Source organism: Perca flavescens, chromosome 10, assembly GCF_004354835.1.
Source record: "Perca flavescens isolate YP-PL-M2 chromosome 10, PFLA_1.0, whole genome shotgun sequence".
Lineage (NCBI taxonomy): Eukaryota > Metazoa > Chordata > Actinopteri > Perciformes > Percidae > Perca > Perca flavescens.
The window spans coordinates 11,085,633-11,101,689 of NC_041340.1; the positions used below are offsets into that span (position 1 = coordinate 11,085,633).

Genomic DNA, 16,057 nt, shown 5'->3' on the forward strand with positions numbered 1-16,057 from the left:
TCATGCTGTAATCTGACGATGAGGATAAGAAGACAATACAGAAATTGAGCGATGGATTGTGCCAAGCTGTGGGCTGTCTTTGCTTCTCTGCAGCATCTGAGTGCTGCACAATAATAGTCTTTATTATCCTTTAGTTTTGTTTTAATAGTGGAAGCACACAGGGACTGCTTTTATCTTCATACACTAAGGTTCAAGTTGTCAGTACTACAAAAGGCTGTAAGCAAAACCAGGATTTTAGACATTTAGCTCACACTGTTACCCTTAACAAAGATACAATACAGGTGCTTATAATAAGTATATAAATACATTTCTGAGTTGCTAATGAGGGTCAAACCTGTACATTTCGGCAACTAAAACAACATGCAACCACCCCATCCACCTACAACTACTAATTTAGGTGCAAATATCAGTGTTAAATTCACAATTCTAAATGTATGTATCAATACTCCATGGTTACAGTCACATGGCGCTTTGTATACTCTCCCACGCTCTGCTCTACTGCTGCCTGATATATGCAGGAAGTATGTGCATGCAGGTTTAAAAATAGCTCATAATTGTAAATTAGCAGTGAGGTATTTTAAAAGTATTCTCACCCAAAAAGAGTACATCAAATCTAAATACTGACGTTTCAAATATAAACTATATAACATAAACCCTTTTACCAGATTCTGAATACATTTCTATTATAGCCAAACCCCTGACTACGCACACTGGAGCGTGAACCATACATGGATGTACAGTAAGCACCGTATGCATTTTTTCCCCATGCATGGACACTGACTCACTGAAAAACAGAGAAAACCACTGAGAGTCTTTAAAAAAAAAAATCACCCCATTTGCAAGTCTGAACTAAATCTTTTTAGATTTTACTTTCGACGAGAAAGAGGAAGATCATCCATCTACATCTGTCCTGGGAAGTTTATTGCATGCTATTTTTTTCAGTACCTCCCTGCTTGTTATTCATGTTATTCATGCAGAAGTTATACTTTATATATCTATATTCAGTCCTGGGAGGTGCCCAGTACAGCACAGTCCCCACCTTCTGGTCACTGAGCTGCACCACCGGAGCAGATATAAGGAAAATTGCCTAAAAATAACAGCGACTATTAACTGGCTAAATGTAGATGATGTGACATCATGTCCATGCAACAACAATTATTTGATCAGCTGTAAAACTGCTATTTAAAACACTGATGCCAGGTCTCCAAAATCAGAAAGTAGTGGCGTCTTGCTAAACTATTTTGCACCAATGCTTAAAAGTCATACAAGAAGAAATCGATCGATTGCAGAGGAGACAGATTCAAATGTCTCTTTCTCAGTCAAACACAAGTCATGTTGCATTTGCAAAAGGGATTTAATAAACAGAAAATCCCTGTGCATTTTTATCATTGTAAATGCATCACGTTAACACCTCTTTTCTGAAAACTATGAAAGGGCATTCAGGGAAGCGTGAACTCAGTAAATTAAGTAGAAATATACAATAGATGAAGTACAAGAAAACCGATAAAGTACAAAGCTTCATGACAAAAACACAACTGGAAAGCACTGTAAGTCAGAAATAAATATGCTATATGATGTATGATATGCTATATGATATATGCTGGTAGAAAGGGTATGATTCTGGAAGGGGGGTTTTCCTTTAATTTATATGGCTCAGGGGCTACTTAATGATAGCGGAGTGTTTCTCAGTTACCCTGCCCAGGTTTTGGAATTCAGGTTTTTTAATTTGGGGGTTTGGAGCTGCCAAGCTTCTGTCTACAAGTCTGATTTTCAGGGATATTTGGCATTCAAAAGAATGCAGAGGCCGTAGAATGCTGATTTTGAAATGACTGGTTTAATGATTTGGCTACTTTCTCATGATGTTAGCCCATGCAACTGGAAAACCGTCTCAAACTGCAATTGTGTATTCATCTCGCAATTTCCTTTTTACGGGGGAATATTTTGAGTGAAATGACAGACGGGGTTGCTGATATGAGATGTCAGCCTGCATGTCTCAGAAGGAGAAAAAGTCAGGGATGAGTGATGGGTACATACAGCATCAGCAATAACAGGCATAACTCTTTGCACATCAAGGAGACCCAATTGCATACACTGCCTTAGATTTCCCTTTAAATCGACATCTGTCTGTCTTTCAGATGTCTTTGTTGTCAGCCTATGTCCGTCGGTGATCTGGAATGATTAACCCTTCAGTTACCTGAAAGGAGAGATAAACCAAGAGATCCAAGCAGATTGCAGTGGGAGGAAATAGGAGGAAAACTAATAAATGCAACTCCCATGGACCACTGCTCTTGTTAAACCTCAACAACAGCCCACTAGTGGGGCCGTCAGGCATATCTGCCTTGTTAAATGCCACTTATCCTCCCTTGAGGCCTGGCAGCACTCTCAGGGTAATGGTTTAATCTGAAGAGATGATTTAATAAAACGTGAAAGCGGTTCACTCTTTTATCTACAGATTTCAGTTATATATTTAACATACTGGCTGTCTCTCATGATACATACTGTATCTTACCATCTCATGAACTGCTGTACCTCCTAACCCATATCTACCGACCTATCATGTATGTATATGCATGTTGTCATAATTTAACATTCAGTTTCAAACAAGATATGATACATAAGAGACAATTGAGACATAATCTAAAGCTTCAGGCTGCATGCTCAGTTATGTTCTGGTCAAGTCTGACTTTTCTAAAGTAAGTGGCTCCCAGAGTCCCTTTCAGTGTTGCGCAGAGGCGAGCAATTACATTTTCCATGAATATATGACTGTAATTAAAACAATGTGAACAGGATGAAATACAAAAGTATGCTTCTCATTAGGATTGTGTTTTTTGCTATCCTTAATTCTACAGGGATATCCTGAACGTTTGAGGGCACTTTTCGCGGGCATGTTTTTTCCCACCTCATCCATGTTCCTAATTACTGCCTGTTTCAAAGAGTTTGCAAACTTCATCAAAAAGTTTGTAATAAGTAAACTGGAGCAATAAAACCTTTTAAAAGTAATAAGGAGAAAAACAGCTGTGAAAAACGACCAGTTGTTCTTGGAGATTTTTTATCCTCCATGCTTTCTGTTACACAGTTGTCATAGCAACTGTATCAGCCTGGAGCAAAAGACATTATGGGATGCAGATGAAGCAGGACATCATCTGTACCCAGGAGAAACAGCATATCATCTTCAGTTTTAGATTTCATAACTGACAAGAAATGCTGGAAGTTATGAGCCCGCAAATTAATGTATGCCTGTAAGATTAAATTACCTCCCCCCAATACAAGACTTCTAATTACTCTGTGGGAGATTGCTGTTGTGCAGGTGTAAAAATGTAATTCTACACTGCCTCTGACAATACTTGTATTTGTATTTTCCATCTTCTTCATTGCCACTTTTGTTTTGCCCATCTGACACTTTTTCTTTCTTTTTTGTGTAGGCATCAGGCCACCCATTATGAATGGGCCCATGCATCCGCGCCCGCTGGTGGCGCTGCTGGACGGGCGAGACTGCACTGTGGAGATGCCCATCTTGAAAGACGTAGCAACCGTGGCCTTTTGTGACGCTCAGTCTACACAGGAGATCCACGAGAAGGTAACACACTTAACTAGATCATGTACACACATGTATGCACGTTAAGTAAGATCATAACCTGCCCCGGGAATATTGTTAACTTGATGTATTCTAAGCAGCAAGCAGTTCCATAAAGCTTTTACCTTTGCTGTAATTGATAGATGATAGTATAGATAGATGTTTTTTATTTAACATCTGGTGCTGCTAAAAATTCTCTGGAAAAGGAAGTGAGTATGTTGTACATTTTAGAGAGCAACATCAATTTGCATGAAATGAACAATGGTAGAAGTGGGTTTTTAACATGAGCAGCAGTGCTCATCACAGTTGAATCAACGTGATATCATGACTTAGTAAAAGAAAAAAACATAACATCCAAGGCTGACAAAAATGTAACAATAGCAACCACTCAGGCTTCATTTTGAAGCCAACTCAAAAAGATGTACTACTGCAAAAGGCTAAAGCTTGATAACAAAAGTAAAAAAATTAAAAATAATTATATATTTCAATCATGTGTAAATTTAGAAATGCATCCAATAAATATTAAAATATCGGACGTGTAATAAATCTCCCGTGCTCCTCTCTGGGTACATTTTGGGATGTGCCTTGGTTTACAAATCAACATACAACACACGGTTGTATATCAGCTTAAGTTAAGCTCCATGATTTTACTAAGTATATTTAACCATCAACCAACCAAAACAATCTGTTTGCACAATTAAGGGCTGCAAATCCATCTGTGTGCTCCAGTCCCTTCTTTTCCCTTGTATATTTCTTAACCATCTATACCATATATAAGAAGTTACCTTATTAAAACAATATTGGCTGTGCATTAAGGATGTGCAAAACTTTAGTACTAGTTGCAGAAATGCAAATCACATTTAAAAAAAAAATAAATCAAAAGAAAAAAAACACCATAACTAAGAAAAAGAAAAATAAGGAAAGAAAATGAAAGAAGAGAGCAAACTTAAAATGTGGGTCAGGCTCAGATCTTGCCACAGCCACTATGGATTGTAAGTAGCTTTGTATGTCTGGCAGGGTTACGTCTCGTTCTGGGTGTCTGCCAGGCACACTCTCTCTGTGAGCGTGCTCAGTAGGCCACAGCGTGGAAGAAACAGATGGCTCACCCTCACTATCTTTCTCTCTGGTTCTCTAGTAAACAGCCACCTCATTGTGTAATTAAAAGGGCTTCTTTATTGTAATTGAAACCCATGTCATTTTCATCCTCTCTTACACACACAAGGAGGAGGGCTGGCGACGTTAGAAAAAGATGGTAAGATTAACTGAGAACCAATTAAAAGATGACTTAACTGGTTTCCACACACGTCACATATTCCCATTCTATGAGATGATCAATTTTTGATCTGCTTTTGAGTCATTATATTTCATATTTCAATTAAAACAACAAACTGTCCTCCTGATTAGGAGCCAGTGAGGATCCCATGTGAGTAAGATTCCTGTTGATATGAGGCAGTTTTGTTAGATGCAGAGACACCTTCTCTCGATTCCTGTGGTTCCGAAAATTTAGTTTCCATGGTAATATTCAGGGAAAGCGGTCATTCCATGCTGGCAGGGATATTAAAAGAACAGGATGTGAGAACGATATAAACAGCATTTCCTGGTGAAAAAAAAAACCTAATTTGAAGAATACTGAGTTTATGGAAACACTGTGACTGTGAACTCAAAGTAATTTCCAGGAAGCTGCACTCAACTTCTGCTCACACCTACACAAACAACTGCTTATGACTCGATCTTTATATTTTGTCCATGTGTACTGTTCTGCACTCAAAGCACAATCCTATTATTCTACAAAAACACAGGATAAGTAAGGCTGCACAAACTTAGATGTTTCACATACACACACAAGCACATATTGCTATATATCTATGATTTAAATAACAAAAATTGTCTGTGTGCAGGTGCTGAATGAAGCTGTAGGAGCTCTGATGTACCACACCATTACTCTGATGAGAGAAGACCTAGAAAAGTTTAAAGCTCTGCGCATCATTGTCCGCATCGGTAGTGGCTATGACAACATTGACATCAAATCTGCCGGGGAACTGGGTGAGAACACACGCACGCACACGCACACGCACACGCACACACACACACACACACACACACACACACAGGAAGTGAGACTCTGTACTGGCCATGTGCTGCACCGTTCTACTTAACTGTTACAATGTCAATATGTGATAAGTACATAAAGATCATCCTTTAACGCCACCATTCATCCATGTATCTCTGTCGATCATTTGCTTCCGGTGCCCTATAGCTACTGCTTTAGCCTACACAGTGTTAGTAATATGGGTCACCAGTATTAACACAATGTAGATATTGTATGTTTAAGTTTGGAACTATTTTAGAGGAGGGCAACCATATATATGTATATATATATTTAGCTCAAACCAGAATGCTTGTTTTACTAACATAGTTCATGTAAATGGCATGTTTAGTCACATATTACTTTTAATTACTCGCCATTTAGCCCCAGAGCTACTGATAGCACCTTTCACAGCAGGCTGCCGGCTTCTTATTTGAGCCAGAGTCAAGTTTAGAGTGCAAACTGGGCTAGATAGGTGTTTGGTGTTTTAAGCCCCCAACGTCGTCTTCCAGGCGGCGCTAGGGTTAGGGTTAGGTGCCTTGAAGTCCACGGTCGCAGCGCTGCCTTGAAGTCGACGTTGGGGGCTTGAAACACCATGGAGCGGCTAGATAACTGGCACACTTAAATGGAAAAGAGCCATTGTTGATGTTATTAGTTACACATTTTACTTACAAGCAACATGTCTGCTGTTCTAACTGTTGTGACTGCATGTATATGCATAAACAAGCTATAAAAAATAGACAGTTTTGTTTTCTACTATATTTACTCATTCAAGTAAAAGTCCAGGGGTCCGTTCCAGGAAGGAGGTTTAACAAACTCTGAGTCTAACCCTGATCTCTGAGTTGATTTACCCTGAGATGGGAAACTCTGAGTTTCCGGTTCCAGAAAAGCTGATATGAGTTGGTTCAATCAACTTGGAGTATGTTCATGCGCGTGCACCACTACTATAAAAAGGCAGCATGAATGGAGCCATGATTCTACGATTCACCATGGTAACAACCACAAACAAACGGGTCGGCAAGACAGCAGCTGCTGCTGCAACACAGAGAGAATTGGTGTGGGAGAAAATTGCTGCTCGAGTCAATGCTAAGCATTAACAGTGTATTAATTTCATATTTAATCACAGTTAACTTACAATATTACTGGTGAAAACTGGAATTGTATTACACCTATAACTTCATTTGGGTGCAATCATGCGGGCGAAAAAGTAAACTTATACTAATCCCATTCTGAGGCTGCAGCACCATGATCATTAACAAAACTATAATGTATAATCATTTACTTCTTTTTAATGGCTCTCACTGGTTTGTGTCCAGGGAACACTACAAAAAACGTTTAAAAAACGTTTCAGAGCGAGTCACACTTTTCTGACGGCTCTGCATACAGTGACTTTACTATTACAGTATGATCCATATACACACCAATAAAGAAAAACTGCCGTTTGCAAAAAACGTAATGCGACACAAAGAATCTGCTGGGATGTTAAAGCATGTCCACGATGGGTGACGTTAGTGATATGAGAACGGATAAGGTTATGCACATATCTGATAGACTGGGAAGAAAAACAATGCCGCTCAAATAGGTAGTTATCTGGAAATTAAAATACATCTAGTCGGGGCCTCAATATCATCTCCCGACGAATGTTTAACTCCCTGCAAAGTAATACAGCTTGTTCATCAATGGGATCGTCGACAAAAGGACATGCAATGTTTTAGAAAAAATCTTTAGTCTATAACGTTACTTAACTGAGTTGATGAAACAATCCTATTTAATTCATGCAGATAAACTGCGCTAAAATGCGCCTGATACAGACTGAATGAATGAGGAAATGAGAGAGCGCTGTGTCAGAGGGAGGAGACTGAGAGAAACTCAAGGTTTCTTGAAGAAAACCTGCTCCCGACCAGGTTAGGTTCACAGGCTCAGTTACCATAGTAACTTACTCTGAGGTTAAGTTACCTCTCTTTCTGAAACAGAAAACCCAGAGTTTCCCTCATGTCAGGGTTAACAAACTCACTAAAGCTGCTTTCTGGAACGGACCCCTGGATTCAAAATCGTACTCGTAGTAAATAAAGTAAATCATTTATTAACTGATTTATATTTTGTATTAATAATCTGAAAAGTAGCTAGTAAGTTAAGATGTCATATAAGTGTAGTAGAGTAGGAGTAGCATAAAATGGAAATACTCAGGTATAGTACAACTACCTCAAAATTGTACGTAAGCACAGTAAGTAAATGTACTTAGTTACATTCCACCAATGCTCAACAGCTAATTCACCCAATCTCCCAAAACGTTTTTCTGTTATGTACTTCCATGTTTTCAACAAGTCAGTAATATTTTTTATTAAAACTCATGTCTGTCCTGCAACAGCCAGAACATCCCCTATCATCCTCCACCAAGAGGCTCTGCAATTTGAAAGTTGTGTTTGTCGAAAAAGTTGCTGACACAACATCTTAAGTTTGCACTTCGCCACCAAAATAGCTTTTCCCAAACTTCATCAAATGGCCCAAAAGTGCTATTACTAATCCTTATCTGCTTTCCGGTCCAACAGGCATAGCTGTGTGCAATATGCCAGCAGCCTCGGTGGAGGAGACGGCGGACTCCACACTGTGCCACATCCTCACCTTGTACCGACGCATCACCTGGCTGCACCAGGTTTGTGTCCTTGTGTGGCTGATAAATGGACTGAAATTAATTTGGATTTCAATGAACTAACTCTAAATGTGTTAGCTAGAGGTGTACATTCAGTTGTTACAATTTTAGCTTCGACAATTACTCATAATTATCTAATGACAAATCAGCAAAATTGAAACGTTTCATTTTCTTTAGAATGTTGCTGTATTTGAAAGACGTTGATGTAAGAAGAGGTACAGTAAAATGATTTGTTCCTCAAATCAGTTATAAGTAATACTTATTTAGACGTATACTTTATAACCATGATCATAATATCCAAAGGGATTTAGACTTTGGTCATTAACTGCAGACTGGATTAGACTGTGTCTAAATTGTCATGTTTTTGCTGTCTGTGTGACAGTTGCATGTAATAATGATTTGTTATTCATGCCAGGCTCTCCGGGAGGGCACGCGGGTTCAAAGCGTGGAGCAGATCCGAGAGGTGGCGTCAGGAGCCGCGAGGATCAGAGGAGAGACACTGGGACTTATAGGGCTTGGTAAGTCACGGCACACATATGACTTAATGCCCAAAATACATTTCTGATCTGCTGCTACATTATGAATCACCCAGATCTCTGAAGTCGTCTGGGACCAGTCTGCTTTCTGTCCCCAGAGTCAGAACTAAACAGGGGGAAGCAGCGTTCAGTTTTTATGCGCCACATATCTGGAACAAACTCCCAGAAAACTGCAGGTCCGCTGCAACTCTCAGTTCTTTTAACCCTCTCAGGACGAAAGACGAGCCGGCACATCCAAACAATGCTTGACAAAACTCCCACTCAAAAAGCGATACTTAAAAAATTTCATTTCAGACATTTACTATTTTAAATCATATACTGTATAACCTAAGAAACACATGGGGATCAGTCATATGCAAATATCCTAAAAAGGTCAATATTAGACCTCAGAGGGTTCAAGGCTTCTTCAGCCTTGATTTAACCCTCTGAGGTCTAAGGGCATTTATTTTTGATGCTGCCTGTCTTTGAATAATTGTTGTAACCTTTACTCTTGGGTTTTATATTTCTAATTGTTTTTAACTGCTCTTTAATGTTTTATGTAAAGCACTTTGAATTGCCCTGTTGCTGTGCTATACAAACAAAGCTGCCTTGCTTTGCCTCTGCAGTGACACCTGCTTAGCATACTGTTGTAAAAACAAGACAAGAGTCTACAGCCAGGCTAGCGGCTCTGTAATGCTGTATGTAGACACAACGGTGCTTTGAGCTAAATGGTAACGCGAACAGGCTAATGTACTCACAACAGGAACAGGCTTATGCTTAGCCGGTATAATGTTTACCATGTTTAGTTTAGCCTGTTAGCATGCCCATATTTACTAATTAGCCCCAGTGGTGGACAGTAACTCAAAAGCACATTTACTACCTGTAGTTTAATTGAGTATTTCCATTTTATGATACTTCTACTCCACTACATTTCAGAGGAAAATATTGTACTTTTTACTACATTTAATACATCATCGACAGGTGTAGTTACTAGTTATTTTTCAAATTAAGATTTTTACATTAAAAACATATGAGAAGCTTATAAAATACAATGCATTATTAAAGTGACCAAACTCCGACTCCTAGGTTTGGGAACCACTGGACTAAACTAGCTAACTGTATTAAAAGCAGTTAAAACTAGCTCCACCTCAAGCAGCTACAGGAGTAAAATGCTGCTTACACATTGATGATAGATGTCTGTACTGAATTTAATAGTTATAGACATAAAAAAAAAGTGAATCAGCTGGTGGCGCTAGAGTAAAACTCAGGGGATCATCAAAGTCATTAGGATCCATCCTCTTGGGGAACATGACAATGACAATCAATTTAATAGTTGATCAGATATTTCAGGCTGGACTTCAGTGGTGGACTGACCAAACGATACAACATCCATAGAGCCGTACTGGTCGCACGTCCAAAAAGGTTTTTATTTTGTTCATTTTGTCTGATAGAGGTTGGTCAGACTGAAGTTTTTAATTAAAGGATTTTTCTCTCTTTTCCATTTTCATTTTTGTCCTTAGCTCAGCTAAATTGGCTTCCTAAGGAGTTAATGCCAATAAAATATAAGCGGATTAACTAGAAGCCGAATGCAAATCTCTTCCCTGTACAGTCTGGAAGCTTTTTCAAAAATAATGAGCACACGTATTGTAGCCAGAGAATTGTCATTTTGTACAAGGCAAACCTAAAAAAAAAAAAAATTGTTTTTGAATGTGTATTTATGTGTATGCAATTTGTCTAAAGGCTCCTGTGTGTGTATTAATGTCTGTGCGCCTTCATGACTGTGTGTATTCATGCATTTCTAGGTCGAGTAGGCCAGGCTGTAGCCCTGCGAGCCAAGGCCTTCGGCTTCAATGTGATCTTCTATGACCCTTATTTGGCTGACGGTGTAGAAAGATCCCTGGGACTACAACGGGTCACCACACTACAGGTGCGTGCGCGCACACACACACACACACACACACACACACACACACACACACACACACACACACACACACACACACACACACACACACACACACACACACACACACACACACACACACACACACCTGAGTATGAGTAGGGCCATTTTGTTTTTGAGAAATCAGCAACCTTCAAATAGTTTCCAGTACTTGTGTGTTATATTTGTATGAACACAGAATAAAAAAAAACTTAGACTCTTACTTAGAAATAAACTCAGAAGTAGCTTCCTTACCTGTACAGCTTTAAGTCCGACTTGTAGAGTCATCATTTCTATGATTTTTACTGCCACAGCTGACTGACTTACAGAAATGTAGTGCTGGGGACATAAAAGGACGTATTTATTATTATTATTATTTATTTCCCCTGTTTATTTCCTAAAAATAATTCAGGTTATCCATTTTAATTAGAAATGGTGAAAACAAACTGCACTAAGGGAAAACAAACTCTAGTGCGATTCAACAGAACTAAATGAGGCAGGTGTGAAAGCCCCCTAAATTAAATTGTATGTCATGTCTTTGTCTGATGTTATTGTTGGACTTATGTTAGCTTGTTTTATTTTGAATTGTATTTAATTTAATTGTAAAGCACTTTGTAACTTTGTTTTAAAAGGTGTTATAGAAATGAAGTTATCATTATTACTGGTTTCAATTTCTATTAAGTGTCTCTGCACGTAACACCAGTATGACAGCGAGATTTGACTGCCACCGACTGAAGTATCATTTATACCAGAGTCCCATTAGGATTTAAGCAGCACAGCACTACCATGGAATTTAAACCAATTTAGACTAAATATTCATTTTACTGGGGGAACAAAATCTATTGGCACGTTTTCTCTTTACAGACAAAACCTCCACCATGACAAATGTGCACTTACTGTTATGCTGCTGTGCCTTCTCTACGTAGCCAAGGAATGACGCCCTCTTGTGCACATTTACAGTAACTGTGACAATGTCAGTAATAAAAAAAAACAAAAAAACAATAACATATGATAACACTTGTATTTGTTATAAAGATATATAGTAAGACCGGTTATTGACTTACAAAAAATGCAAAACAGAATTGGTTTACGGAAGATCTGAAACATGATTTGGTGCTCTCTCTACAGCTCCTGCAATAGTGAGCAACCATATGAAGTGTAAATAGAAGATTGGGATTCACCTTTTCCTGTGTTTCTCTTTAGGACCTGCTCTTCCACTCTGACTGTGTCTCTCTGCACTGCAGCCTCAACGAACACAACCACCACCTGATTAACGACTTCACCATCAAACAGGTGGAGCAACTGCGTGCGCACACACGCACACACACACACACACACACACACACACACACACACACACACACTTATGGCTGAGCATATATACACACTTGAATGATTTATTTATCCCTACATCATCTACTACATCCCATAGCCATACATATTAAAGAGAAGTGGGTACCCAGGGAAGCACACTACCTACATACAGATAAATGAGGTTCTCTACTGCATGCACTTCATATGATGACTGATACACTCAGGAAATATCTGTGTGTCCTTCATCTCCAGGGCTCAGCCTAAAGCCAATTTTCATCCCAAGACACAGGCTATACGTTTAATTATTTCTGACCTTGCTGGAGGGCGGCAAGTGAAAAGAAAATGATTATTATTATGGTTAGGTTTCACTAGGAATCTTTGCACTGAGAGTAGAGAAAAGTAAAGAACAGCTTTCTAAGCTTTTGTGGGTGTGGGGTGTGTGTGTGTGTGTGTGTGTGTGTGTGTGTGTGTGTGTGTGTGTGTGTGTGTGTGTGTAAATTTATTTTGTCATACATTTTAAAGACAATCAGCTAATGGGGAGAACAATTAATATTATATTAATTATCGTGTATTTCAAACTGACTGAATGTGTGTTTATGTGTGTTAAAGATGCGCCAGGGGGCGTTCCTGGTGAACACGGCCAGGGGGGGTCTGGTGGATGAGAAGGCCTTGGCTCAGGCCCTGAAGGAGGGGAGGATACGTGGAGCTGCTCTGGATGTTCATGAGACAGAGCCTTTTAGGTAATCACCCACTGATTTTATGTTTTTTTCACATAAAGAGTAATGTTGTCATCTGTTATATCTATCTATCTATCTATCTATCTATCTATCTGTATATCAGCAGAGGCAGCGCATACTGTATTGTGGAATATTACTCCACTACTATTTACTACTATTACTCAAATACTGTGTTATATAATATACACTATGATGGAATTATGTTTAGGGAATACATAATAAAGTGTTTTTGTGAATTACATAAACAAAATAATCTAGAAAAATTAGTCAACACTAAATGAAATAATCTTGTTGCAGCTGTAACTGACTGCACTGTGTACATGTGTCAGTTTCAGTCAGGGTCCGCTGAAGGATGCTCCCAATCTGATCTGCACCCCACATGCTGCCTGGTACAGCGAACAGGCATCGCTGGAGATGAGAGAGGAGGCAGCCAGGGAGATCCGAAGGGCTATCACAGGTAGCACACACACACACACACACACACACACACACACACACACACACACACACACACACACACACACACACACGGAAACCCCAGCTGAAAAATTAAAACAAGTCTAAAAAGAGATATTTAAGGTGTTCTGCTGCAGTCGAGCATCCTTTCTAGTCTTTTAGCACGGAAAGATTTAAAGGCCTTTCACAGTCTGCCTCTTTCTGTTTTTCCTCCTTTCCTTCTTCTTTCTTTCTTTCCCATTTTCTCCTTTTTCCCCAGTGGCTCTGTCTTTTTTCTATTGGCCTGTTAAATCTTGTCTAACGTTTGTGTCTCTGCAGAAATTTGAAATCACACCTGCTTTGAAATGTAAAGCAGTAACACTAACAAGATCCCCAGAGTGAATTGTACAACACTAGACTCTAGATTTCTGTTTTAACACTTCATATTTCTCTTTTTCTTTTTCTCCGTTTCTCTATTTGTCAGGTCGTGTCCCAGACAGTCTAAAGAACTGTGTGAATAAGGAGTTCCTCTCCCAGAACAACCACTGGGCAGGAGTTGACCCAGCTACCGTCCACCCCGAGCTCAACGGGGCTTATAGGTAATAATCATCAGGATAAAGAAACCTGTAGTGGTCAGTGCAGTTTGATTTTTTTCCCCCCAAACCCTGGTAAAGTGTCTAAATGTCTTGAAAATACATTATGTGATGATTAGAAATGTAGAATGACTGCAGATTGTTTTCTAAATGTAATTACTGATATATAGTGCATGTTACTGTTGTGTTACTGCTATAATACCCACACAGCATAAGAGAGTGCTAGCAGGTTTTCTGTTTGGCCACATTTCAGCCAGGTTATAATGCATTCATCAGATTAGCTGCTACAACAACACATTGTTGTTAGTCAGTAGGGATGTCCTCAGCTGATCTGTAGGGCCAAACGGAGGGCTGATCAAGGCATTAGTCAGTACAGCTGAAATAATTAGTCAATTCAATCGTTAATATGCAGCTATTGTGATAATCGGTTGTCATTTTATTCAACGTTTATATCTTCTCCACTGTTAGGATTTGCCATTATATCTTATATATATTACATATGATAATAAATGGAAAATCTGAAAGCGTCACCTTGGGCTCTGAAACTTTGTGACGGTCATTTTTCACCATTTACTGAGATTTAATAATTGATCAATTGAGAAAATAATCTGCAGATCAATTGAGAATGAAAATAATCATTATTTGTAGTCCTAACTTCAGTATTTTGTTGATGCTGGGGATGAAATGACGGTACACCAATCCAATCCCATCTTTCCTGCAAAAATAGACTGCTTCTCTTTCCAACATCTTTCCAATGTTACACAAAATACAACCACAACTCTATTTTGGCTTAGGGACTATAACCTTTCAATAGAAACCCTTTGATGCAAAACAGAGGGCTTAAAGTCTTAAAGACGTCAACACTTATTAAGTAGTAACACTATAAAAAGACTTTTATGGAGCTTGATCCATACTTAGCAACACAAGTCTTAATTTATTATCCTCTGCTGCTTTGATTTGAATCATTTTTAAAAATGTGTCTGTTCTGAGCCCCCAAACTTTATGTAGGTGCAATACCAAAGTGGGCTACAATACTATGTCAAAGTATTCTGTTAGTGTAGCTTTTTAGCTATAGATGTTAAAAATCAATCGGCTTGTTGAATTTTAATGGAGGCCTACTGCAATGTGTTTACGCAGGTCAAAACAAGGTCACATATTTGTAATTTTAGTTTCAGTTGTACTTTGATGACTCAGTTTTGCGTCTCTCTTGTCTCCCTCTCCCTCTTCAGGTATCCCCCAGGAGCGGTGAGCTTGTCAGCTGGTGGCCTCCCGCCACCCGTTGAAGGCATTGTGCCCAGCGCCGTGCCCATCACACACACCCTTCCGCCCGCTGTCACACACCCTCCTCATGTCCCGTCCCCCGGACAAAATACAGTCAAGCCACCAGAGGGCGACAGAGAGCAGCATCCAAATGACCAACTGTAGCCACAGACACACACACACACACACACACACACACACACACACACACACACACACACACAGCAACCGGGATCCAAGTGATAAGTTCCCCAGTGACAAGTTGTTATCAGACAGGTTCACAGAGTGTCCGACGGACAGGTTGAGGTCCCAATAACAATCAATTTACAACCCCTGGCAAATTGGTTCCCAGCAGCCAGTTCACCCTCCAAAGAAGAAGAACTTAATGATGATGATAAATAAGATGATGAAGAGGAGTGGATAGCTGTCAGATGCTCTAATCAAAGAGCAAGACAGTTGTCCTCTGCTCCAACCAGAATTCCTGATAAAGACTGTAAAGATCCACAGGTTGATCTTCACATAACAACTACAGTATGGTCAAGTTTCTGCCAGAAGTAATAAAAAAATAAAAAAAATAAAAAAAAGAGTTACAATAACTGTTGATTTGGGAAGAAAAAATATACAGAATCCAATTCTGCTGTCTTAGACTGTAGTGCGTCCAAAGTTAAAGGGGCAGGTTTAATGTCTTTCTCTCTTTTTCTGTGTCCTTTCCTTAGTTTGATGTACAAGCAAAAGTAGTAGGTTATGAAATGAATGTAACCTGTCTGTGTACAGTTTTTAGACTTACGCCAAGAAGATACTGATATTTGTATTCTAGTCTTAACAAAAAAAAGGGTCTCTATGTAGCCAAACTGGTTGAGAATACAACATCTGTTTTATGTGTCCCCAAATTAAGAACCCCCTCAAAAAAAGAGGCAGCTTTTTGCACACCATCTCAGGAAATTAAGTTTC

At 39.2% G+C, this 16,057-nt stretch overlaps 1 protein-coding gene across 3 annotated transcripts in view; it reads left to right on the forward strand.

Annotated features, from left to right (window-relative positions):
• The window catches only part of ctbp1 (C-terminal binding protein 1), a 31,798-nt gene extending 16,105 nt beyond the window's left edge, over window positions 1–15,693 (forward strand). For 2 of the 3 annotated variants that reach the window (XM_028588866.1, XM_028588865.1), the window contains 10 exons: window positions 3,423–3,577; window positions 5,473–5,617; window positions 8,210–8,313; window positions 8,726–8,828; window positions 10,628–10,752; window positions 11,971–12,060; window positions 12,691–12,821; window positions 13,148–13,275; window positions 13,738–13,852; window positions 15,076–15,693. In XM_028588866.1, coding sequence (XP_028444667.1) covers window positions 3,440–3,577; window positions 5,473–5,617; window positions 8,210–8,313; window positions 8,726–8,828; window positions 10,628–10,752; window positions 11,971–12,060; window positions 12,691–12,821; window positions 13,148–13,275; window positions 13,738–13,852; window positions 15,076–15,271 — 1,275 coding nt within the window. In that variant the 5' untranslated portion in view covers window positions 3,423–3,439 and the 3' untranslated portion in view covers window positions 15,272–15,693. Of the gene's footprint in view, window positions 1–3,422; window positions 3,578–5,472; window positions 5,618–8,209; window positions 8,314–8,725; window positions 8,829–10,627; window positions 10,753–11,970; window positions 12,061–12,690; window positions 12,822–13,147; window positions 13,276–13,737; window positions 13,886–15,075 lie in introns of all 3 variants that reach the window. The other variant, XM_028588867.1, reaches the window with a different exon arrangement.
• Window positions 15,694–16,057: the final 364 nt, after the last annotated feature.